Source organism: Crocuta crocuta, unplaced genomic scaffold (genome assembly GCF_008692635.1).
Source record: "Crocuta crocuta isolate KB4526 unplaced genomic scaffold, BGI_CrCroc_1.0 scaffold1, whole genome shotgun sequence".
Lineage (NCBI taxonomy): Eukaryota > Metazoa > Chordata > Mammalia > Carnivora > Hyaenidae > Crocuta > Crocuta crocuta.
In genome coordinates this window covers 4,463,340-4,489,871 of record NW_027527930.1, presented here as the reverse complement: position 1 = coordinate 4,489,871, position 26,532 = coordinate 4,463,340, and the positions used below count along the sequence as shown (strand labels likewise).

General features: G+C 37.7%; 1 protein-coding gene across 1 annotated transcript in view; it reads left to right on the top strand.

Annotated features, from left to right (window-relative positions):
- Positions 1-26,532, top strand: part of ADAMTS3 (ADAM metallopeptidase with thrombospondin type 1 motif 3) — a 255,823-nt gene that overhangs the window by 179,755 nt on the left and 49,536 nt on the right. Inside the window, exon 5 of the mRNA XM_077750222.1 lies at positions 9,288-9,487. Within this exon, the coding sequence (XP_077606348.1) occupies positions 9,288-9,487 (200 nt within the window). The remainder of the gene's footprint in view (positions 1-9,287; positions 9,488-26,532) is intronic.

Sequence of the window (26,532 nt, the reverse complement as noted above, 5' to 3'; positions counted from 1 at the left end):
AATTGTGAATCATATCCTTGACCAAGGATTTAGCAACAAGCAAATTATAAGAATGATCAATCACTTATGATCAAGAAAGCAACTTTAATCATCTAAAATAGGGAAATCATGGCCCAATGATTAATTATAGAAATTTAGCCAGGAAGAAGATTTTAGTGGTCCTCTAGCACAACTCATTTATTTTATAGATAAGGAAACTGAAGCTCAGATAAATTTGGCATCTTTCCCAGATAAAACAGATGAAGCACAGCAGTGCTGGGCCTAGAGCACTGCTGTCTTTGTATTATTTTTCAGTTGTTGCATAGCAAATCACCAAGAGCTTAGTGATTTAAAACAATAGTCATTTATTAACTCACAGTTCTGTGAATCAGAATCCAAGGACTGGGTTCTGTGCTTCACTATCACAAGGGCAAAATCAAGGTTCTAGCCAGGGGGAACTCCTGTGTGGAGGTGAGGGGAAAGAATCCACTTCCAAACCCATTCACCAGGTTGGCAGAATTCAGGTTCCTGTTGTTGTGGGACTGACGTCCCGATTTCCTGGCTAGGTGATGGCTGGAGCTCACTGTCAGCAGCTAGATACCTGTCTCCGGTTCTTGCACAGCCTTGCTCCATCTTCAAAGCCAGCAATGGTATGTCATTTCCTTTTCATGGTTCACATGTTTTACCTTCTCTCCTGCAACCAGTCAGGGAAAGGTTTCCACTTTTAATGGCTTGTGAGATTAGATCAGGCCCACCTGGATAATGTTATTTTATTTTATTTTATTTTATCATATTATTATTTTTTTAATGTTTATTTTTGAGAGAGAGAGAGGGAGAGAGCAAGCATGAGCATGGGAGGGGCAGAAAGAGATGGAGAGGGAGACACAGAATCCGAAGCAGGCTCCAGTCTCTGAGCTGTCCACACAGAGCCTGACACAGGGCTCAAACCCATGAACCATGAGATCATGACCTGAGCCGAAGCCAGACACTTAACTGACTGAGCCACCCAGGTGACCCGAAGCCTTTGTTTTACATTCAGCTATGCATATAATCAGAAGTGATATCTCCTCATATCCACAGTTTCCATGGATCTTTGTGGACAACTCTGCCTGGTATATTCCTGAATTTATTCTGATTTTCTCTGTATTGTACCATACAACCTCATTCTAAGAGATCTATAATATAAATATAAAAGTTTACATATATATATGTATATATAAAGCTTATCTATGTCCCCCATAAATATAATGTTGATATTCACGTGGCTCATTCTATCACTTTACAAGATCTCTGTCCATTTTCTTTTTCTGAACACCTTTTTCTAAAATTGTGCCTTCTTCATGTTGTTCTTATTACCCTCATTCTGTTTTATTTTTCTTAACCCTGCTTCATCTTTCTTCTCACTAGAATGTCAGTTCAGTGCAGGCAATCTCCATGCCTGCTTGCTCTACTGCTGTACTCCCAGGGCGTAGAACAGTGCAGGGCCATACCCTGTTCTTTAAATATTTATTGGAAAGAGAAGAATGTATTGCAAGTGTTAATATTCATAGGTTGGCTATAATGACTTGTTTAATTTTTATTAAATCATTCCATATGCCTTTGGAAAACAATTAATATACTCAAATAGGGTTTCTGCAGAATTCTAAAGGGAAGAAATTGTACATGGGGGCAACTGGTGGACATAATCTGAGCTTTGAAATTTGCATCTGTGAAATGAGATTCTCTCCTTTGAGCTTACTTAAAAAAATAACTTGTAAGAGTGTCAGATTACTAGAATGCACTCTAGTATGCTGACTGTAGGGACTCCTCCCTCTACTCCTGGATTTAGTAGAGGTCAGCTACACAATCAGAAGTAAGAGAGATTATGATTTAGTCAAGAGGAAAAGAGAGATGGTAATTAAAATGCTACTCAAAGTACAGAGTGATAGTATTTGGAAATTAAAAACTATCCTGCTTTCAAAGTTAAGTTTTAGCTGGATAAGAGCAGCAGAAGAAACAAACTAGGAAACAGATCACTGGTAGCAAAAAGTCCTTAATTTCAAGTGAAATAAAGAAAATAAAATAATTAATTTGGAAGATTAAACAGAACATGTCAACCTTTTCAAAGGACGGTATTGCCTAAGAATATTAAAGAGGAGCAGGAAGGAAAATGAGGATAGTTGATGACTGTAGCATGAAGCATATCGATGAGTTTATTTATCAGGTTTCTTTTAGTTTCAGTTGTTAGAAAGTAACATCAAACAATCATAGGCAAAAAAATATTTTTTTAAGTAGTAAGAGAGAAAATGAGGTGGCAATAGTTTATTGACTCATGAAATTGAAAAGACCAAGTTTCAGGAATGGTTGAATTCACTGCCTGAAAGTCGTCAATGGAGCATAATCTATTCTCTCCATTAGTAATCTTTGCTTTGCTCTTCTTGCATAAATTTAGGTCAACAACTATCCCCGTGCTAGTCCAAAGCAGCTTCCATATTATATCCTGCCAGTTTCAAGCTTAATAGAGGCGATTTCTCTTTCCTAATAACTAAAAATAAAATAATCCCGGGTCATAGTTTAATTCACATGATTTAGACCCTTTACCCACCCATTAATCAATCATTAGAGTCAAGGAAATGGATTATAGTACTTGTCCATGCCTGGGTCAATGCCCACTGCTAGAGCTGAGTACATAGGGGAAGAATGGAAAACTGAGGATGGGTGGACATAAATCTGTATAACTACATGGACCACCTGGAGAAAGATAGATTCCCCACTCCTAGAGTTGCCCATATTTAGCAGATAAAAATACAGGATTCTCATTTAAATTTGAATTTCAGATAAACATTGAATAAGATTTTAGTATTAGGTACATCCCATGTGATATTTGGGACATACCTATATTTTAAAAAGTGTTGTTTATATGGAATTCGAATTTAACAGAATATACTGTATTTTGTCTGACAACTCTGCCCACATGCAGACATTTTAGTGATTTATTCAAGAAACAGTTGGAATGGGCTAGGCAATCAACAATGATGAGAGTCCCCTACCAAGGGAATGAAGGACTATACCTTTCATGAGAATGCAGAAGTGATCTCCAGGCAAACAGGTTATGATAATAATAAGGGAAATGAAACACAAACCTGCATTAATACAAACAAAAATAGAATAAAAGAGACCACCAGAAGATTGTTACTAGGGAATGTAGGAAGAGATGGATCTGAAAGGGAGAATTCAGCAACGTGGGTTGCCTGTATAACATCTGTTTCCCTTTCTCTTTTTATTTCAAGGCCTTCCCCCTTCATCTTCAGTGAAGGCCAGCCTTAGTTACAGGGGTTAATTTCTGACTGGACTAAGACTTATGTGGGGTTCTGTTCTTCTTATCTGTGAATGATTTTTACATGGGTATTTGACTCCATTCTGGCCACTCAAATGTCCTGAGCTTCTAGGAAAGACTTTTGCCTACTCCTAAGAAAGATGTGCATGAAGATATAATTTGTTGTACTGGCTATGATGCTGGAATTGGTGCTGCCATTTTGAAATAATAAAAGAAGCTAATCTGGAGAATGACAAGAATGTCACCAAGAATAACAGAATATGAAAAGATGGAAAGTGCCTCCCTGATTATCTATCAATAAACTAATTAACTCAGGAATCCTCTGACATCTGGGCCTCTTGTAAGGCAAACAAATATGCTTTCTGATTGCTTAGAACACTTTAACGTTTTATTTGCAGCTGAAAACATTTTAACAGGCATACAAGAGATTCATGCTAAAAGTCACAATTTTGTATGTATTGGAGGTGACTTTTCTGTTTGGTTGGTTTGCTAATGGTCATAAACTAAAATTATGAAAATGTTATTTTTTTCACATAAAAGGTAAGATGTTTTCCATTAAAAAAGATTCTCTATGCTCTCCCTTAAAGTAGTCAGTGAAAACAAAAGCAAACATATACTTTTAGAATTAGAACTTTTGGGGAAAAGAAATCACGGAAACTAATATTCATTCAATCGTAATGTCTTTTTATTTTTTTTAAAGCAACAGTTACTTAATGAAACTGCAGAATTGACATCATAAATTGGCATGAATCTAGTTCTTTGAACTATCATTATGGAATTTCCCAGTTGGTGAAGGATTCAGCTGCTTTTCACAAAAATATTTTATATCTTGGTGGAATGTTGTCCCCATATATAGAGATGCTGTTAGCGTATCTTTTTAGGAATTATAAAAATATAATTTTTTAAAAGATGTCAATGGGAAAGTCACTGTTGGATGATATAAACAGGTCAACACAATTTAATTCCTCTCTGCTTTTGATGTTAACATATGACATTTGTTGAATTTTACGCCTATTTTTAGCTCTGATCTTAGGATCTCCACCTACTATTGGAAAATCCAGCTTGTGGCATCCCAGGCACTTCATTTTTACAACCATATTCTGTTCATGAAGCATGTTAAATTTATACATACAGACTCATTCTATGTTTATGGTTACTGTGAAACATTTTTTTCCTCATTTTCTGAAGTAGATGCACTATAAAGAAAGCTGGGACATTTTGGTAAAGTGAACCTTACTTTCTCATCCACTTATTCACATAAAAATTGACTGGCATTCCCAAATGGAACAGGGAACATGTGGGATTTACACAATAAAATCATTGTCAGTGTCCTATCTCTTAGGACTCGATTCAGTGACATATAAAAGAAAACTCAGACTTGGCCTAAGCATGATGGAAGGTCTGTCCCCCATGTGCAATAAAGGCTGGTGCTAGGCAGTCCAGGGCTGGGATGCCAGCTCTGTAGTCACTGTGGGCTCAGATCTCTCAGATCTCTTTTCTGTAGCTACCCTTTCATACTAAGCACATGCCTTGAATATGCTATCTCAGAGAATGACTGACATCATGTCTACATTGCGGGAAGCAGAAAGGAATACTGAGTAAAGAACTGAAGGGTCTAATCTACTGAGATGAATCACATTCCTTTCAGGAGCCTTGGTGGAAGCCTTTCATACCAGCCATTTTAAGCTACTGAAGTATAAGCAATATTTCTATTTCTCTCTCATTGAATGAGTCTTACCTAGAGTGTGGTCCTTTGTGCCCAGAGAGACTGGGAGTGACTTTTAGCTGGGTTCACTACCACCTCAGATAAAATTAACATTCTCCTCCTTAGGAGGAGTGAATGAATGGATATAGGATAGATGATTCTATCACAGTCTTTGTCACAGTATACTTGAGATTACTTTTTAACCCCAAATGTATTTGTATCAGATTCAGAACTTGACCAGAACTTGTACTTTTCCAGTTTTGCCTTTGTCTCATGCCATTTTTCAGAGTATAGAATTTCTTCTGGTGTTGGAGTAATTTCACCAATCTACACTTAGATTTCCTGTAAATATGATTAGGTATGCAAACATGCCATATTCCATCCTGAAAATGTCTTAAGCTGAGGTGTTCATAATCAGCAAAACAAGTTATAGTCTACTTTATCTCTTTGGTAAGTTCAAAGTACTGATTTAACACTAATAATCCTATCTTTAATACTAAAAATAACTATATATATTGTGCCTTAGTTGGTCACCTATGTACCCCCCCAAATAGTGTATATCTTCAGTAACATAGGCTCTGTAATAAAATTACTCTTTTTCTGAAAGTTCACATACAACAATTAGGAAGGTAGGGGGTACAAAATGGAGTAAAATCAAAATGTTCTCCAAATGTTAATTAATTCATGTCAATAACTTGGAAGGTAAGTTTTAAAAAGAGTTTGAAAAAAGGAAACTCACTCAAAGTGCTAAGAAGGATTACCTTTGATATTTCTGGGAAGCTTAAAAGGTACTCTGAGGATAGCTTCTCTGAAATGAAGGACACTGTACCTACTGCAGGGCCTTATTTATTTATTTACCTTAAAAATGCTCAGTTTTCCCACTGATTCTGTTATCACATCCACCCCCTATCTGCTGTCCAACTCAGCTACAGCCATTCAAGTCACCTTGGATGCACTTACTTAAGAGGATGTCAGCAGAGTGCCACCCCAGGCCCAATTTGCTACTCCCAATGCAAAATGTAACTCTGCTCTCCCTTCCAGAACTATTGCCTTCTCTGTGATTCCTCTCAGCCCTTTTCACAGTAAACAGATCTGATGGTAGTTGGGAGTGTGGACATGATGAGCATGATACTCACCTTTAATTTTTCCTGTTCCTGTATTTCATGGGGCACAGAAATAATGGTAGAATTAGACACAGAAGCATCTTAAATTTTGTCAAATCATGTGTCAGCTTTTAAACTCAGCAGCTTTCTAAAGGTGTAAGCTATTACTGACAGGCATGTTCTAATACCTTGACTAGATCTGCTTAAACTAGAGATTGTGTGATTCCAGCCTATATAATGTTTTGTGATTACATGATACAAACCCAGCTCCATTCTCAATATAAATCCAGTATGACTGTATGGTTCCCAGAGTTGACACCTAAAGATGTGCCAAATGGGTCTTTAGCTTCTTGGGGTCTGCCACATGAAGGTACTCAATAAATACGCATTGAGTGAAAATCAGCGCCATCTATAAGTAGACTGTTTCCAATTTTGTATTAGATTTTTTAATCTACCAAATAAGCTTGTCTCTTTGGGGTACATCTTAATTTCCCTGCAGGTAAACATTCTAGATCCCTTTCTCCTTGTACCAATGTTATGCTTTTCAGAAAATATTGTTACCCTCATTCTTTTTAAAGTTATTAGCAGTTCAGATTTCCTTTCACGAATTCTAGATTTTTTTTCTTACCACTATTTTTAAAAAAACTATAACTATGTGATTTGTTATATATAAAATGTAGAAAGCTTTAAAAGATGTAGGAGACTTCTCTTAATGGGAAATAATCATCATCAGCAGCAGCAGCATCAAAATAGTAATAACAGTGAATAGTATTTGTTGAGCACTTATGTCTAAGCACTGTACACAGGTTTTGGTTTTTTTTTTTTACTATAATTGTCTCTTCACAGCAAATCTTCAAATTAAGTATTCCCATTTTACAGATGAGGAAAGTGAGGTGTTGAGAGGTTAGGCATCTTAACTAAATTCACATTGCTAGGATGTGATACTGCCAGGATTTGGAGCCAGGTATGTCTGATTGTGAAGTCCATGACAATTACATTACAAAGTGGACATACTGGGAAAATTTCATTATGAAAGAAGATATTTCATAGCCTCAGATTCATCTGTAATTAATACTGATGTATTTAGATAAAAAATGCCAGAAGTTATTCCGCTGTCTTTCTTTGAAACGTTTGACAGTACACACTTTAGGAATCATAGAAAGAGCACTGTACAGCACAGGGGGAAATAGGGACGGGAGTATTCTTGACTGAATCAAGGCAATGGTTAAAAGAAAAAGGCTTCCTTCTTCCTTTCCAGATTCCTCATGCAATGGAAAAAGAGATTCTCTTCTCTTACCAGAAAACCACCTATTTAGAGAGGGATGCAAAGGCCAAACCAAAGGTGTATGAGAGCAGAATTAACTGCCTTTCTGAAATAAATATTCAGCCTTCTCCATTCATGCATCAGACTTAATGATATGATGACATTGCTACTATATTTGCATTGGACGCTGTCACTGGTAGTTCTGCCAAAAAGAGCCATTTTTAGAACTGGGAGCTCATGTGTGAGTTTCCTATTTGTACACTAGCTATCACAACCTTTCACTTTCTCAAGTGTGTGAAGGGCTTGAGGTTGAATTAGGTAAAGCTGTTTGCAGGTGTAGTCGCTTGCCCTCAATGTGGGTTACAGTTCTTAAAAACAACTTTTGAGGAAAACTTTCTGTTTGATGTGGATGGCGGTGAGAGCTATTTATGTATTGTGGAGTCTGTGCAATTCCCCGATGAGAAGAAAATTCCCAGCTGATGATCTAGCATTTGGGCTTGGGTCAAAGTGAATTACAGTATGGCTTTCAAACCTCAGTAGTCCCTTGCCCATCCTTGCGAAGTAGGGTGCTGGTGTTTCTGTGTGTTTTTTAATAGTGGAAAGGGGTGAGTAAAATCTGTACCTCTACTACTTCTAATCCCATGTGGCTAGGGCTTGGTCATCAATCTTCCCGGCCAAGAGACACCTTTTTTTTTTCCCCTTCAACTTTACTAAAACCACAAAGGTGGAGAGGAAAATGCCTATTTGTTAATGTCAGACACCGATTCAAATGGCTTACAGGCTCCAATGAAGCATGAAGTAAGCCTCCCATGACTCAGAACTGGTTCTGTCAAACTTGTTTTTAGATATGCGGTTGTTATAGACATCAAGGCAGTTTGCAAAATAAAATCCTTTCAAGCTTATATATATTTGAAATGGAAATGAATCTACTTTCAGTTTTGTACCAGCAGTTTTGAATAGTATCTTTTATTTTAGCATCCAGATGATAAATTTTATTTTTCATTTCACAAAAACATTTTTCCTCACAAAAAATATGGTAATTTGAAAGCAGATAAGCAAGATAGTTAGAACCTGAGAATGCCTTTCTCATTCTCTTTCTAGATAGATAAATAGATGTACCTGGATAGTTGTGTGTATAGGAGAAAAAGATGATGTCCTTTTGGAAAGTAAAAAAAAAAAAAAAAATTAAATTCCTTCAACTGTATTAAATAAAATAAATTATCCTTTTATTTTTCTTTGGACGTAGGTATTCTCTGATTGACTTCTTAGTTTGGTGTCTCACAGATTCAGATATATAGCTGTTGAAATGACCTGCTATCCTGATGGTGGCCAATACAAATGTGGAGACCAGTAGTGTTTCACTAGCAGCATTCACTACAAAACCACACACCTAAGAAATACAGTAATATATCATGACTAATAGTCGTAGCACCAGATACGTTTATGTTGCCATGCTTTAATTTCGTTTTTAAGCTTAGGCTACTGGTAAAAGAAGTGATTTAAATTTATATGATACAAATTCCATCCCCCAGAATTATAGTAATTTAATTTAACCACTCTAAACTTACCAACACGTGATTTTTTAATTTATAATAACTACTTGGCAACTGCTCTGTCTGTATCCCCACTTTCTTTTCTCTGCACAGCGGATTCAGCTAGAGAACTAAACCACACACTCTTCTCCTCCCAGAACACTCAGTGTGGCATGGCGCTCTTTACCCTCAGTGTTGCTAGTCCATATTGAATCAGCACAGTCTGTGTGATCGTATGCATGTGTACATTATGTAAAGAACAAACTGTAAAGCAGCATCTCAGTGACTGGAGTATAATGACCCCCTAGACAGATTCTTTTTTTGTAAAAAGCTGTTAGAAGTCCATCGGGGAAGCTGAAATGCCTGAGTTCCTTTTGTTTCTTAATAGAGTCGGATCTGGAAGGCCTTGACGATGTAGATACTATTTCCAGCAGCATCGACCAGCAGCTGAAGGAAGCAGTGAGGCGCCGCAGACACGCGGGAGACAACGATTACAACATCGAGGTGCTGCTGGGGGTGGACGACTCCGTGGTCCGCTTCCATGGCAAAGAGCACGTCCAAAACTACCTCCTCACCCTCATGAACATTGTGAGTAGCGAGTCCTCTCTGAGGTTTTTTGATCTTTAAATTCACTCTGTGTCTTCTGGAAGCCTATGTGAGGACTCCCAGGACCGCGCCCCACATCCTGAATGTGTACATAACTGCATTAGATTCAGATCTTGCTCTCTGCATTTCACATACAAGAATGCAAAAATGAAGGAAGCATGAAACGAAATCTTCTATTGGGTGATCGGCTAGTTTTCCATTGTCATCAAGGGCACATCATAAATTTAAAATGTTGTAATAAGATGGAACTTTACCGTGAATTGTGATTCTCGTTTTGTTTTGAGGATAATCAAAACTCTCATGACTTTGTCCACCTGCCTTGATCTGGGCCACAAAGGATGAAATAGCATCATTTTGTATCCCAGGGTGACAAAGAATGATTTAGGCCTCATACCTGTGTGGATTCTTGTTGCTAGAGCTTTTGAATAAGAGTGATATTTTTCAACATTATACAACTGAAGGTAATCTATGTATAGAGCATGGTTAACCTTTGGAGCCCTGCTGCACTGCAATAATAAAGAGCTCTTTAAATTTTTCCTTTATTTCTCCTTTATGAGCCTTAATCATAATGCAGAGGAAATTTAGTCTACATCCTAACACTGGGATTCTCTTTTTCCTTGTGAATTGGCAGAGAGCAATTGAGGAGAAATAGTATATAAACCACCTACCTCTAAAAGATAATTGATATAGTAGTATGCTCCATTTTATATACTTTACCTCCTAGAATTATGAAATATACATTTACTGATCTAGAAAATTTATTCTCTAAGTCTATTCTCTCTTTTTCAGCTTTGGCTTTATTTAATTTCTTTAGTTATCTCTATTGTTTACCTTCTTCTTTCCATGCTTCAGATTAGATTTCAAATTATGATAATGGAGAATAATTATTAATTTTATTAATCATTATTTTATTTCTACTAACATTTAAGCCTATGTGTTAAATATATTGTTATTCATTGAGATACTAGTTTATAAAAAATATATATACCAAGTGCCTGGTAAGATGGAAAGGCAGCATAGAAATTATTTTTGTTTGCTCATTGGCACTACTTGCTGTTATGAAGACTGAACATCACACAGAAAACAAATTATTAGCTTTGACAATAGATGTGCATGGAGGATCGTTATTTGTAAATTACATGAATGTCTTCACCTATTAACTTTTTGTAGACTTTCCAGTGATGAAACTGTGGGCATGCTGTTTAGGCTCTCTGTGCCTGCTTCAGTCTCTCCATCAATATAAGAAAAATAATAGGACTTACCTAACAAGACATGTTGAGAGGATTAAATGCGTAAAAACAAGTCACTTTGTTTAGTGCTTTGTTTAGTGCTGTGTACACATGTAGAAGGAAACAATCATGTTTTAGTTTTTCACATGAACTTATTTCCAAAATTACGTAAAATTTAAAAACCCTTAGAAGATGGTGTTCAGTTACATCATTCACTGTGCCCTGGGATGCCTTGTCCTACCAGCAGGGATAGCAGTCAGTCCTTACGGACTTATTAGGCTCCCTCCGGGTACTCAGAACTATACACGGAGTCATGCGGCAGAGATTTGATATGGTCTGTCCTCACAGAACTTATAATTTAGTCAAGAAGCAAAGAGAAAAAGCATAGGGGCTTTTTTTTTTTTTAAGTTAAGCAATAAAACATGCTATTATTAAGAGTTATATTATAGGTGCTCTACTATAAATTGCTATAAGACTTTGGAGAAGGCAGCTGTGACAACAGTCATCCAAGTCATGAAGGAGTGAAAGTGTTAAATTAGGACTTCAGAGGCAGGAGCTTTCATTCTAGTTCTGTTACCCGTTGGCTCGGTGGCCTTAGTCAAATCACATCCCTTCCTGGGATTTCATTTATGTGTTTATAAAATCGAAAGTCTCAATAAGATGTTCATTAATTCTGGTAATTCATCAGGAAGTTGGGAGTTAAACTGGGTATTTAGGGATTTGTTTTTATATGGTTGGGGTTTATTCTTTTTTTTTATTTTTTAATGTTTTATTTATTTTTGAGAGAGAGAGAGATAGCATGAGCAGCCAAGGGTCAGAGAGAGAGAGGGAGTTATAGAACCTGAAGACAGGTGCCAGGCTCTGAACTAGCTGTCAGCACAGAGCCAGATTCAGGGCTCAAACCCATGAACCGTGAGATCATGACCTGAGCCAAAGTCGGACACTTAACCAACTGAGCCACCCAGGCACCCCCCCCTTTTTTTTTTTTTTTTTGCTTTGTTTACTTTTGTTTTTTGAAGAGCCCATGAAAACATAAAGGACTTCCAGGTAGAATCTTTTGACAAGAAAGTAGAAATGGATAAAGTTTATGTGTCAGAGAGCAATTCTAATTTGAAAGATATCAAAGAATAAAACAAAGTGCAACATTTTAGGTTTAATAACAGTACAAAGGGCTGCTTTATTTTTAAGACCATTAAAAAGGTTAGATAATAGACTGAGTCTTTGTCTCAAATTCCAGAAATTATTCTAAAGTCATTAGTCCATCAGAGAATGGAACTACAGTAGAGACAATAATTTTTAAAACTGCAGAAGTGCATTGCATCTGAAATCATTGATGTAGGAAGGGGTTTGGCAGAGACAATAATAACACTCCTCCTTTTCCTTTCCCAAGTTCATAACCAGCTGAAAGTTAAACATGGTCACGAGACAGAAAATTGTTTTATTATTGATGCAAGCTGAATTGCACATAACTTAAGTTTATAGCCACAAAGATTTTCCTTATTCTAAATCAACGATTCTCAGCAGAGGGCGCTTTGTCCCAGCCTCTGTTTCCAGGGACATTTGGCAATGTTTAGAGGATTTTAGTTGTCACAAATGGGAGTGGGGTATTGTTAATGCCTTTAGCAGAAGAGGCCAAGGATGTTGCTAAACATCACACAAGGACAGCCCTACACAACAAAGACTTATGAAGTCTTTATATTATATTTAGGTATATATATATACACATACATAATGTGATCTACAATGTCAGTAGTGCTAGAGATAAATCCTGTTCTAAATTAGACAAACTTACAATTCCCATCCCTCTCCAGCTGAATAATTTCAGGTTTCCTTTATAAGAGCCAGCAGACCACTTTAAGTATGACAGACTGAAGACCGAATGTTTTCTTCTTCTTCCTAGCCCCCCACCCCCGTCGCTCTGTTGTAGACTATTAGACTTTCAGATCCCAATCAATGAAAGGAACATGCTTATTACCCTCTCTCAAATTGATCAATTAGATAAGAGTTGGACAATGATATTCTAACAAAACTGCCTTATGGAAATTTAAGGCAAAAAAGTTGGTTTTCCCCCTCACCTAACAATGTTTGAATAACTATTACCTCCTGTGTTAACCATGCTTTATGACTTCCCATGGTTGTCTAAAATCATGGCTCACCAAATTTGAGGCCTACACAGACACACAGGCTTTCTACCTGTCATACAGGTTCAGACAGAAACCGTAGGAGAAAACGGAGCGAAAGAGTCTACCTCTTTGCATTGATTTGGGAAGAAATGTGTCCCTGTGGTAGAGAACATGGCTTCTTTTAACATCATGTGACACCCTTGCCTTATTTGAGTGGTCAGTGAATACATTCTTCCTTTAGTTTCCTTGTTGGTCAGTTTAGTTTCCATACCAGATCCCAGATGATATTTACCATAGACAGTTTTGGAACTATTGGAGTACTTTTATGTGTCCAAGTATTTTTCTTCATGATTGTCACTTTAATTTAAACTGACCTCATTTTAAAAGAGGAGTTTGTATTTCTTATTTCATACTTTTTTATCTTAAAAAGTCCGTGGGTGGCTCAGTCAGTTGAGCGTCCAACTCATGATTTCAGCTCTGTTCATGATCTCATGAGATTGAGCTCCCCCGTCAGGCTCTATGCCAAGTATGGGATTCTCTCTCTCCTCTCTCTCTGCTTCTCCCCCACTTGCACACATGCACTCTCTCTCTCTCAAAATAAACATTTTTTTAAAAACAGAAGTTCTTAAATTGTTAAACATTAAGCATCTGTTTAATAAAAGAATGGATAAATAAATAAATGAGTATAAATAAAAGAGATTATGAACAATCTTGGGAGGCAGAAATTCAGACTTGAGGCAAGAGGCTACAGGTGACAAATGAAGGCTTTGAATCAGCTTAATGATATAATAAGTGCACATTAAAAAATCAGGTAACATTTATTGGGTGTCATTTTTTTTCAAGTTTATTTCAAGATGAGAATTATTATTACCCCTTATCTAGAGGAAACAGGTTTTAAAATGCTAATAAAATTGAGGTAAATTTTTAAAATTATTTGAAGTGTGTCACATGGTCTCAAATAATGAGAGTGGTGGTGGTAGTCATTCAAGGAAGACAGAGTGGAGCTTCCTGGTTGGTGATTACATCAGGGTGCTGGGAGAGCAGCCCCCTTGGAAAGAGCACAGAAGCCCCGTACCCCGCCTCTATAGGCTCCGGATGCCTCCCACATCCACTGCCCTATGCGTCTCTTCTGTCTGCCTGCTCCTGAGTTGTATGTTTCATTTCAAAATCAGCAGGGGTGCCCAGGCAGCTCAGTCAGCTGAGCGTCCGACTCCCACTCGGGTCATGATCTCACAGTTCATGAGTTCAAGCCCCACGTTGGGCTCATTGCTGTCAGCCTGTCAGCACGGAGCCCACTTCGGGTCCTCTGTCTCCTTCTCTCTGCCCCTTCCCTGCTTGTGCTTTCCCAAAAATAAATAAATATTTTTAAATAAACAAATAAAAATCAGTCAATGTGGGGTACCTGAGTGGATCAGTCGGTTAAGCGTCCAACTTCGGCTCTGGTCACGATCATACGGTTCGCGGTTCAAGCCCCACATCGGGCTCCCTGCTGTTGGCACAGAGCCTGCTTCAGATCTTCTTGCCCCCCTTCCCACCGCTCCCCCATGCCTGTTCTCACTCCCAAAAATACATATTAAAAATTTTTAGAAAAATAAATGAAAATCAGTAAATGCATAGGAGGCAGTAGTCTTCTAGAGGAAAGGCAAGAGAGTCTAGCACCTACAAGGTGACAGGTGACAGGCCTTGTCCCAGTAGCCACTTCTCACTGTCTGATTTCCTTACAATAAGGTAGGATATCAGTCCTGTGCTCACAAGAGTCCTAAAGAGGAAGGAGACTGCAAATACAATATGCCCGGAAATGACTAGGTGCTTCGCAGGTGGGCAGTTCACAGTCGCTTTAATTGTTTGTTTGTTTGTTTGTTTGTTTTTTTAATGTTTTATTTATTTCTAGGAGAGAGAGAGAGACAGCATGAGCAGGGGAGGGTCAGAGAGAGAGGGAGTCACAGACTGAAACTGGCTCCAGGCTCTGAGCTGGCAGTCAGCACAGAGCCTGACGCGGGGCTCGAATCCACGAACCGCGAGATCATGACCTAAGCGAAAGTCGGACGCTTAACCGACTAAGCCACCCAGGCGCCCCCACAGTCGCTTTAAAGGAACTCAGAGCTCTTCCCACAGCTTGCTCTTTCCTACAGGTCAACGAGAAAGGGAAGTAGGAAGCCCCTCATGTCATGTGAAGGAGGATACAGGTTTGCAGGTATTTACTGTGAATCGGACCCAGGCAGCGGGCTTTCCCCAAACAAAACAGCAATGTTGTGGGGAGATCTAAACAAGGAACACAGCCTGCCACCCACAACTTGAGGCTCCTGATTTTCCCAGAATCTCAGAGCAGGAGACACTGAAGGATTTGCTCCTGGTGATATGTGGAGGCTGGGATGGAGCCCCATTTCAGTCCTCAGTCTTAGGAACCCTGATGGCTTTTCCCCCCGGATGTGCCTGCGCCAGTATCAGGAGGCGGAGGGAGCTGCAAACCTCTCTGAGTTGGTTTCCTCGTCAGGGGTAACTGGGAGTGGGGGCAGGCACAGAGTTCCGCTTTCTTCCTTGGACCATAGAAAGCAAAAGCCTTATAACACCGGGGTTGGCACAGCAAAACCTGTTGCCAACCAGGGTGCACACAATGACCAATTATATCAGGGGAAGGGCAGAAGAAAGAAACTCTACCTGAGTGTTTAGGGCCAGGAAGGGTCTTGGGAAAAGAAAGCAACTGCCATGCTTTGAGAACGCTCAAGCAACTCTGTGGAGAGGCTCTTGTGAAGAAAACCTGAGCCCCCCACCCACACCAGCCACCCCCCTCCCCAGCCAACAGCCAGCATCACTGTGCCAGCTGCGTAAGGAAACCACCTCAGAAGTGGGATCCTTCCCCCTTTCTGCCCCACTCAAGCCTTCGCGTGAATAGCCCCAGCTGACAGCTCCCTTGCTTAATGACCAAAACCAAGCTAGAAGCAACCACCCAGCCAAGTCGCTCCCAAATTCCTGACCCATGGAAACTGTGAGACAATAAATTATCACTGTTGCTTTGAAAGAGAAGGAGAAGGAGAGGGTGGAGGAGGAAGAGGAAGAGGAAGAGGAGGAAGAGGAGGGAGGGGAGAAGAAGACAGGGTTATTTTGAGGAGAAACTTATTTAGAAAATTCAAACTATATTTAATATTTGTTTTACCTCAGACTAACTCATAGTCTAAATGTAATCAAGAAAACACTTGAAACAGTGTCTTATATGTGAAGAATAATATTAAACTTAAAAAAATTTATTTGCTACCTTATTTTTCCCCTATGCTATCCTTTTCATACTGTGACTTACTTATTTTACAACTAGAAGTTTGTACCTCTTCATCCCCTTCACCTATTTTGCCCATCTCCACAACCCGTGCCCTCATTTACCTGCTATTTTAAATGAGCCACGTTAATCACCTTTTTGACAAAAATATATTTCATCTATTCCAGGGCCATATTGCCTAATAATAGTAATGATTTTGTTGTATATGAATGTGGTAAAGTTAAAAGCTAAAGTTAAGCTAAAGTTATTTGCCACATGATTATGGGAATTTGGACACAGGAAAGGTGGCACACTAAATTAGTACTTTTCCCTAGAGGGTTAAGGATCAATTGAGCAAGTCTGAACCTGCCCTGAGATGATTTTGCTATCATTTCCTGAGAGGGAGGAGGTCCATCTACCCATCCCCCTGGTTCCTCTGAATCAGTGAAGAAGGAAGTCAGTTGCCTTCCATCTTCTTTTATCTTTAACTCTTTCTTTTTCATAGATCTAGAAATTTATCCAAGCCTCATCTATAAAGAAGAAATGAATAGATATGAATATATTCTTTTTTTTTTTTTCCTAGGAGAGAGAGAGAGAAAGACAGCGTGAGCAGGGGAGGGTGAGAGAGAGAGGGAGATGCAGACTCTGAAATAGGCTTCAGGCTCTGAGCTGGCTGTCAGCACAGAGCCTGACGCGGGGCTCGAACCCACGAACCGCGAGTTCATGACCCAAGCGAAAGTCGGACGCTCAACCGACTAAGCCACCCAGGCGCCCCAGATATGAATATATTCTTAAACAGAATGACTAATAACTGTTCCTAGATTCTTGGCAAACTTTTTATGTTTCATGCAAGATATATGTGATATGTTTTAAGCCTTTGCTAGATCGGATCTCATATCATATCTTGTTATGTTACGATAGTTTAGTTTTGCTATTTTGTAGTCTGGCTGACTTGCTAGGAAAGTGATTCTCAGCTCTGGGGCATGTCTCATTATAGAAATATATTGATCTCATTCCCTACTATGTACAAGCCCTTTTTAGGCTTAGGAAATGTCCCAATGAACAAAATAGAAAATTCTCTGCCCTCTTAGAACTTGGAAGAGGAGACAGGTGATAATCAAATGAAGAAATAAATATGTAAGTTTAGGTAGTAATAACTGCTGAGAAGGAAAATAAATAATATTGAAGAGATACTGTCAAGGAGAGAAGGCAGGTGGGGAATATTTGGGGTAGGAGATTAGAAAAAGCATCTCTGAGATATTATGTGGGCAGAGATTTAGAAATTCTGTGAGGAAGAGAGCTGGAAAGAGTGATCCAGTCAAACAGGTCATTAGTTGCAAAAGTGAGTCAAGAACGAGCTTCTGAATCAGGAGTGTTTGGGATACAGGCCTAAAAGTTAATGTTTTCTGAACCAAATGGGTAATTTTGATGAAAACTCCTAGTTAAAAAATCACTAGTAGGACAATAAAAGCAGAGAATTGAGGGGAGAGATTGGGAAGAAATCTTTGAAAATAAAGAAATAAAAATGAAATTTCTTAGAGTAAAAATATAAGTAATTGGACTGTCTTGGAAAATTTTCCAGCAATTTTCTTTGTATTTTATATTCAAGTCCTATTGCCAAAAATCTGTTATCATGTGAGTAACCATGAACTTTGCTTTATTGAACTCTGAGTATTCTAGGCAGGTAACAAATTTTTCTTGATCTGAAGATATAGTTATTGTTTTTTTAAATCTTTTGACTCTTGCTAATTTCTACTTCATGTACTTTAGTTCCCTTATACTGTTTCTTTTTTAAAAAATTATTTAAGTTCTAGTTAGTTAATATACAGTGTAATGTTAGTCTCCGGTGTACAGTATAGTGATTCAACACTTCCATACAACACCTGGGATGAATGGTACTCATCACAAGTGCGCTCCTTAATCCCCATCACCTATTTCACCCATTCCCCCACCCACCTCCCTTCTCATAACCATCAGTTTGTTCTCTATTAAGAGTCTGTTGGCCTCTCTCTCTCTTTTTTCTTCCCTTTGCATGTTTGCTTTGTTTCTTAAATTCCACATATGAGTGAAATCCTATGGTATTCATCTTTCTCTGATTCATTTATTTTGTTTAGCATAATACTCTGTAGCTCCATCCATCTCATTGCAAATGGCAAGGTTTCATTCTTTTTTATAGCTGAGTGATATTCAGTTGTGTGTGGAGATATATAGATCTTCTTTATCTTCTTTATCCATTCATCAGTTTATGGATCCTTGGGCTCTCTCCATAGTTTGGCTTTTGTTGACAGTGCTGCTATAAATATCAGGGTGCATGTATCCCTTTGAATTAGTATTTTTGAATTTGGGTAAATACCACCAGTGAAATTGCTGGCTCTTGGGTAGTTCTATTTTTAACTTTTTGAGGAAACTCCATACTGTTTTCCAGAGTGACTGCATCAGTTTGCATTCCCACCAACAGTGTAAGAGGGCTCCCTTTCATCACACCATCTACAACACCTGTTTGTTTCTTGTGTTCTTGAGTCTAGTCATTCTGACAGGTGTGAAGTGGTATCTCACTGTAGTTTTGATTTGCATTTCTCTGTTGAGTAATGTTGAGCATCTTTTCATGTGTCTGTTGGTCATCTGTATATCTTTGGAAAAATATCTATTCCTGTCTTCTGCCCATTTTTAATTGGATTGTTCATTTTTGGGGTGTTGAGTTTATGTTTTTTAATAAATTTTGGATATTAACCCTTTATCAGATATGTCATGTGCACATATCTTCTCCCATTCTGTAGGTTGCCTTTTAGTTTTGTTGATTGTTTCCTTTGCTGTTCAGAAGCTTTTTATTTTGATCAAGTCTCAATAGTTTATTTTTGCTTTTTTTTCCCTTGCCTCAGGAGACCTAGCTCAAAAAAAATTGCTATGGCCAAAGTCAAAGAGGTTACTGCTTGTGTCCTCTAGAATTTTAATGGTTTCATGTCTCACACTTAGGTCTCTAACCAAGTGTGAATTTATCTTTGTGTATGGTATAAGAAAGTTGTTCAGTTTCATTCTTTTGCATTTAGCTATCCAGTTTTTCCAGGACCATTTGAAGAGACATTCTTTTTCCCGTTGGATTTTCTTTCTTGCTTTGTAGAAGATTAATTGACCATAGAGTTGTGGATTAATCTGAGTTTTCTCTTCTGTTCCATTGATCTATGTATGTATTTTTGTGCCAGTACCATACTGCTTTGGTCACTACAGCTTTGCAAATAACTTGAAGTCTGGAATTGTGATGCCTGCAGCTTTGCTTTTCGTTTTCAAGATGACTTTGGTTATTTGAGGTCTTTTGTGGTTTCACACAAATTTTAGGATTGCTTTTTCTAGCTCTGTGAAAAATGCTATTGGTATTAATATAGTGATTACACTAAATGTGTGGATTGCTTTGGGTAGTATAGACATTTTAATCTTCCAATCCATGAGCATGGAATGTCTTTCCATTTCTTTGTGTCATCTTCAATTTCTTCATCAGTATTTTATAGTTTTCAAAGTACAAGTCTTTCATCTCTTTGGTCAGGTTTATTCCTAGGTGTTTTATTGGCTTTGATACAATTATAAATGGGATTGATTCCTTAGTCTCTCTTTATGCTGCTTTATTATTGCTGTATAGAAATGCAGCAGATTTCTGCATGTCAATATTGCATTTTACAACTTTATTGAATTTGTGTGTCAGCTATAGCAGTTTTTTGGTGGAGTCTTTAAGATTTTCTATATATAGTATGATGTCGTCTGCAGATAGTGAAAGTTTGAATTTTTTTCTTGCTGATTTGGATGCCTTTGGTTTTTTGTTGTCTGAATGCTGTAGCTAGGACTTTCAGTACTATATTGAATAACAATGATAAGAATGGATGTCCCCATCTTGTTCTTGACCATGGAGGAAAAGCTCTCAGTTCCACCCCCCCCCCCTTGGGGATAATGTTAGCTGTGGCTTTTTCATATGTGGCCTTTATTATGTTAAGATATGTTTCCTCTAAACTTACTTCGTTGAGGATTTTTATCATGAATGGATGCTGTACTTTGTCAAATGCTTTTGTTGCATCTATTAAAATGATCATATGGTTCTGATCTTTCTCTTAATGATGTGCTGTATCACATTTATTGACTTGTGATATTGAACCCCCTTTGCAACCTAGAAATTAATCCCACATGAGCATGGTGAATGTTTTTTTAAAATGTATTTTTGGATTTGGTTTGCTAGTATTTTGTTGAGAATTTTTGCATCCACGTTCATCAGGGTTATTGGCCTATAGTTCTCTTTTTCAGTGGAATCTTTATCTAGTTTGGTATCAGTGTAATGCTGGCCTCAATAGAATGAATTTGAAAGTTTTCCTTCCTTTTATATTTATTGCAATAGTTTGAAAAGAATAGGTATTAACTCTCTAAATGTTTGCTAGAATTTGCCTGTGAAGACATCTTGCCCTGGGGACTTTTGTTTGTTGGGAGGTTTTTGATTACTGATTCAGTTTCTTTGCTGGTTATCAGTCTGATCAAGTTTTCTATTTCTTCCTGTTTCAGTTGTGGTATTATATGTTTCTAGAAATGTGTTCATTTCTTCCAGGTTGTCCGGTTTGTTGGTGTATAGTTTTTTATAATACTCTTATAATTATTTGTATTTCTGTGTTGTTGGTTGTTATTTCTCCTCTGTCATTTGTGATTTTATTTATTAGGGTCCTTTCTCTTTTCATTCTGATAAGTTTGGCTAGAGGTTTATCAATTTTATTAATTTTTTTCAAAGAACAGCTCATGGTTTCATTGAGCTGTTATGAAAAATGTTAAATTTGGAGAAGCTTGGTGAAGGATGTATTGGAATGATTTATATTATTTTTGCCCCTTTTTTAGAAGTCTGAGACTATTTCAGAGTGAAATTAAAAATAAAATAAATATAATGAAAGAATCCCTGATTTTATGTTTTCCCTTGTTTTTTATTTTTCTTTAAAAATTAAAATGTAAAATAATCTTTTTTGGAAATTTCAGTTATGGATAGAGATAAGTACTCAAAAGAAATGGCTTATGTATTTTTGCCAATCACATGTGAGAAGATATGCAATATGTGATATAATAGTAAATGAAATCAGTATTAAAAATTATAGAACATCACTCTTAAACATCAGCTTATTAAATTATAACTTACATGCATTAAGTTTGATGAGATTTTATTTAAAGTTACATTTTTGTTTTAGTGTAATTCTCTTTCAGGTACCTTGAGAGATTATAACAAACACATTGCATCTTGCCTATTTGTCCTTCACTTTCTCAGCACCCTATTATTCAAGCCAGAAAACTCTTATCATAGAGATGTTTTTCCCTTTGAGGATGCACTTTACTAGGGGAAGTTAAGTTTATGAAAATGTATAATAAAATCTAGAAAATAATAACTGAAGCAAACAAAAAAGGCTCCCAACAAAACAAAACAGTGTCTGACACAGAGTAAACACGCAATAAAATTTTAATTAATACAGTGTTTTAACAATATTTTAATGCTATATACCGGGTATATGGAGGTAAACACAAAAGACCTACTTCCTACTCACCCCAAGATTACAGACTGGTAAGGAAATCAAATAAATGAATAATAGGTTATGATACGAGCAATGCAGGGAACCAACAGTTTGGTTGGAAAGGGAATATGAGAGTGAGGGGGTGATAGGGATTTTACATAGCCACAATGGTAAAGAAAGTCTTCGACCAAGAAGTGATGATTCAATTGAGATCTAAAATAAAAGGAAGAGCTAGCCATTGAACAATGCCCCCACATTTTAGTTATTAAACAAAGCCACCGTGGTTGGAGTCTAGCTGGCAAGGAATCAGATGAAACATGAAGAAGGCGGCAAACGCCTTTCAGATCATGGGGGGAACTTGAATTCAATTTTAAGTAAATTAAGGGAAAGTCATTTTTTAAGGCCTCTTTCTGTGTTGCAAGGAATGGGTTGGAGTGGTTTGGAATGAAGGCAAACCATTTGGAACTTAATTGTAGATGTGTTCGTAAGAGATGATGGCTTACTGACAGTGACAATCGCAATAACAAGGGAGTATTATATGGTGTGATCAATAGGATTTGCCAATGGATCAGAAGGGGGCTGAGGGAAAGGGGAGATTTACAGTTTTCTGGCTTGAACACTGATGGATGATGATAGTGCCATTTATGTAGATAGGGTGGTCTCTGGAACAAACAAAAAGGTTGTCTGAAATCGAGGTTAGTAATGAAATCTTTGAAGGTATTTGAAATCATCTAGTTTCAAGTGTAGTTTTAAACGAACCATTTCATGTTATTAAGCACGATGACTTATGCTACTACCCACTAACTTTTAGCCTTTGCTCTGTGCCTGGTCTTATGCTAAATATTTTTCATGAACTCTATAATTCTCCTAAACCCTGAAATATGTTTACTTTTAATCTTAGTTTATAAACGAGATTGAGATTCAGAGAGGTTAGGTGACTATCCCAGAGTCTTACAGCTAATAGGTAGCAGAGCCAGAACGCTTGAGCCCAGGTAGATCTCTCTACTTTCGGAGCCCAGGGTTCTTTCCTCCCTAAGCTTTACTGCTGTTGTTTGAAGTCCAGGCTTTTTGTATATCCCTTGCCAGATAAAACTCTGATGTCTTTCCTTTACGTATTTCTGTGTCTTATTAAAATACCATTCAAGTCATTGAAATGAGAATTCAGTTAACTTGCTAGATTGAATCAAATCAATTAGCAATCTAGTTTAAGATCCTCTGTAATAGGGCAGTTAAGCAGATTTTGTGGTTGGGAGGTGCGTTGTTTTCAATGTGCCAGAAGTGCCCAGTCACCAGCCCTTTGCTGTCTGTGGCAGGTATCCTAACAATATACTAAGATCTGTGAAATGATCTGGGTCCATTGTGCCTATTAAAATTTTCAGAGTTCTGCAGAGAATTGAGTTCATGCTTTAACTCAGGATTTATCAAGTGAAAAGAAAACAATTCATTTAAAAGGTACATCCCAGTATGAGAAATAATCATACTTCCAAGTATCATTAATTAAGAGGAGAACTCATTTTTTTTATTCTGAAGTTGGCTACTTATGCTGTACAGTGAACTAATAACATCGTTCACTGTTATACGGATGTGGCAGGCTTCCCTACTTAATATTTTTAAAAGAAAATAAATACTCCATGGAAGTACTCCGGACCTAACAAAGCATTAATAGACTTAATCAAGGGTTTGCAGATATGTGTGGTTACTGGTTAATTAATGATGATTAAATCTCTACACTACTTTTGATTTCTCAACTAATGTTTCTTAAAACACTGAACATGAGTTCACTGAACAAGGCAGATTTATGTGGGGAGTATATGTGTTTAGGCAACCTAAGCAAATCATGAAACAGTTTTCTGTTTTGAGTCATTATGTTTAATCCATTTCTTACATTAGAATAAATATCAATCCTCTAGACATTGATTCACCCAGCATACAGGCCAAGTCCTGTTTGCTTCTATAAATTTGCTGCAAATTTATAAATTTGCAGAAATTTATAAAACTTAGCTCCTTTACACAAGGTGCTAGTTCTAGCAGGCACATGAAATCAACAAATAATAATAAAATGTGATAGTTTCTTAAAAAGATTCAGTCACACATTACTGTATAAACATTAATTGAAAAGAAGGGGATGTGGTTTGGCAAATAATGCCAGTGGCAGATGGAGTCTTCATAGAGGAGATGGCATTTGAGTTGGACTTTAGGAATGAATTGGCATGCCCCTGCTAGAAAAAGAGAAGTGGGGAACAAACTGTAAAAAAAATACTCAAAGTGGTAGCTCATGGTGTCTTCAGAGCCACTGGAGGCTGTCTCCAGGTCAAACTGAAGAATATTAGGGAAGATGGCAGAAAATGAGGCTGGATGGGGAAGCTGGGGTTACCTTTAGAAAAGGGTGTATGCCATTCTAAGGCATTTGAATTTCAACTTGCTAATGAAGAGTCAGAGGGTTTTAAAGAAGATTAGTGACTTTATCAGTCTGTGCTTTATGAAGAGAATCTGGTTGCTTTAGAATGATTTGAAAGAAGAGTCTCAGTTGGATGCTGTGCTGTGAACAAACACACAGTATCCATAATTAGGAAACAGCCCAAACCCTTTGTGGTTTATAGTGCATAACCCAGCCTCAACAAACTGTTTTCATTTCCCCAATGTGTATTGATCATACCAAGTCACAGAGACAGAGTGAAGGAAACACAAGTCAGTTCAGCCATCCCTTATATAAACATGCATACCTTCCCTGGAATATGCTGGTTTGTTGTTCTAGAAGACAGTCCCAACATCACAGGTTAAATTAACATAACAACAGGACCATCCAACAGTATTGCTGCTTCAGAGGTTCCTTTGATTTTTACTGAAACATCTCAGCTCCCTCTTTCCCCTTCCCCTTTGATTCTGAAGCTCCAAATTTCCTTCTTGACATTCACTTATTTTTCCTTTGTCATGCTGCAGATATCAGACTGACCTTATCCTTCCCAGATTTATAGCAATATTTATTTTCTCCCAGAGTCCTAAAACACAGAAAAGTTTTTTAGCTTGTTGAGGGAACCTTCTTTTTCATTCTTGAAGAAATGGAATCAGTTCTACCTGAGTGTTTGGTATGCTTTCACTAAAGGCGGGAAGAGTTTTTAAGTCCTTGAATTGACTATTCTTGGTCCACCCAAAGCTTCGTTGATGCTTAAAGGAGGTAAATGCATAATTAACATAAAAGGACAGGCTCATGCTTATTAAAAACAACCATCTTACCCTTATAATTGGCCCTTTCAGAGAACTATCGAAATGGGCCCAAATCACTCAAATGCAAACATTTGCAAAAGTTTTAACAGGTTATTGCAACAGTTCAACCGAGTAGGGTGGATACTAAGTGGCTGATGGTGGATGGAAAAGGTAGACTTGAGAAATGTCTACAGGACTGGGTAATAGATTGACTGTAGTATTTGCAGAAGAGAATGGAGTCAAGGATGGTTCAGTCTTCAACTCTGTAGAATATTGAGAAAAGAACAGGCTTTGGGGAGAAGATGAGTATGCTTTGATATATATATAGGTATCTTCCCACTAGATGGGTCTGTTACTAGGGTTGAGCAGATGGCTCTGGAGCATGAGAGAGATGAATCACTGTTACAGATATAAACATTTGGAGTTCATCAGCCTCTAGGCATTGATTGAAGAAACAGCAGTGGATGAATATTGAAAGAAGGGCACGTGAGCAGGTATGAGAGTTGAAGACAAAACTTTGAGGCATGCTGACACATGTGAGCTAGGCAAAGAAAAGGGAGCTGATATCAGTAAAGAAACAGAACAATGTCATTGAAGAGTGTGGTGCTAACTAGTGCTAAATGCTGTTGAGTGCTGTATATGGGTTATTTTTTCATGATGGGTGGGAATTGAGAATCTTAATAAAAGAGGAAAAGGAACTTCAAGAAAGGGGCAGATTGAATATGGGCAATAGAGTTGATTTTTTGGAGCAGGTGGTTTGGAGCAGAAGAGTCTAGAGATTTAGCACTTTCACTGTGTAGCATTTTCACTGTGACAGAAAGCAAAAGGCAAGCAAGGTAGTTGGGAAAAAAGAATAGGCATCAGCATCACGTAGACTTATCTGAATCTTAGTTGTGCTAACTTTTTGGGGTATAAATCCTATAACTTCTGTGGGTCTCAGTCTCTTTCTAAAATAGTGATGAAGATGTCTCTTTTGCAGTAGTGACAAAGATGTTTGAGCTTTTGTGATAATATGGGTGGAGCTTTGTGCACTTGCTCTTCATATGTACCCTTTCATCCATGGGTCTCCCTGCTCTGACTGTTCAGTCTTAAGTAGCTTCGTCCTCTCCCTCTAGTCCTCTAACTCATCATTCGGATTTATGTTCTTCAGAGCACCTATTCCTATCTGGTATGACCTTGTCTACATGTATTTTTTTTTATTTATTGATTTTTGTCCATGTATATAGCCTATTATACCTGTTAGAACATATTCACGGAAAAGAACAGAGACAAACTCCGTTACTATTCAGTTTCCCACCCCATGGATAATAAGGCAAGTGGTAACTGTTCAGTAAATATTTGATAAGTCTGTTAATAAAAAAGTTATTATTAGTCTGAGATGGAGGTTAGAAAAGAAGAGTTGGCAGGTTGGAAATCAGCTACCTTCCCTGAGTAAAAGGAATATAGTGTATGGGATGAGAATCCAAGTAGGAATGTGTTTGGAATTTTAAGCTTTACAAGAGATTAGTTGTGGATAGAGTACTATTTCTTCCCAGTTCTTTTCAAAAAAATTTTTTTAATGTTTATTTAGTTTTGAGAGAGAGACAGAGTGTGAGCGGGGCAGAGGCAGAAAGGGAAGGAGACACAGAATCTGAAGAGGCTCCAGGCTCTGAGCTATCACCACAGAGCCCCATGTGGGGCTTGAATCACAAACCATGACATC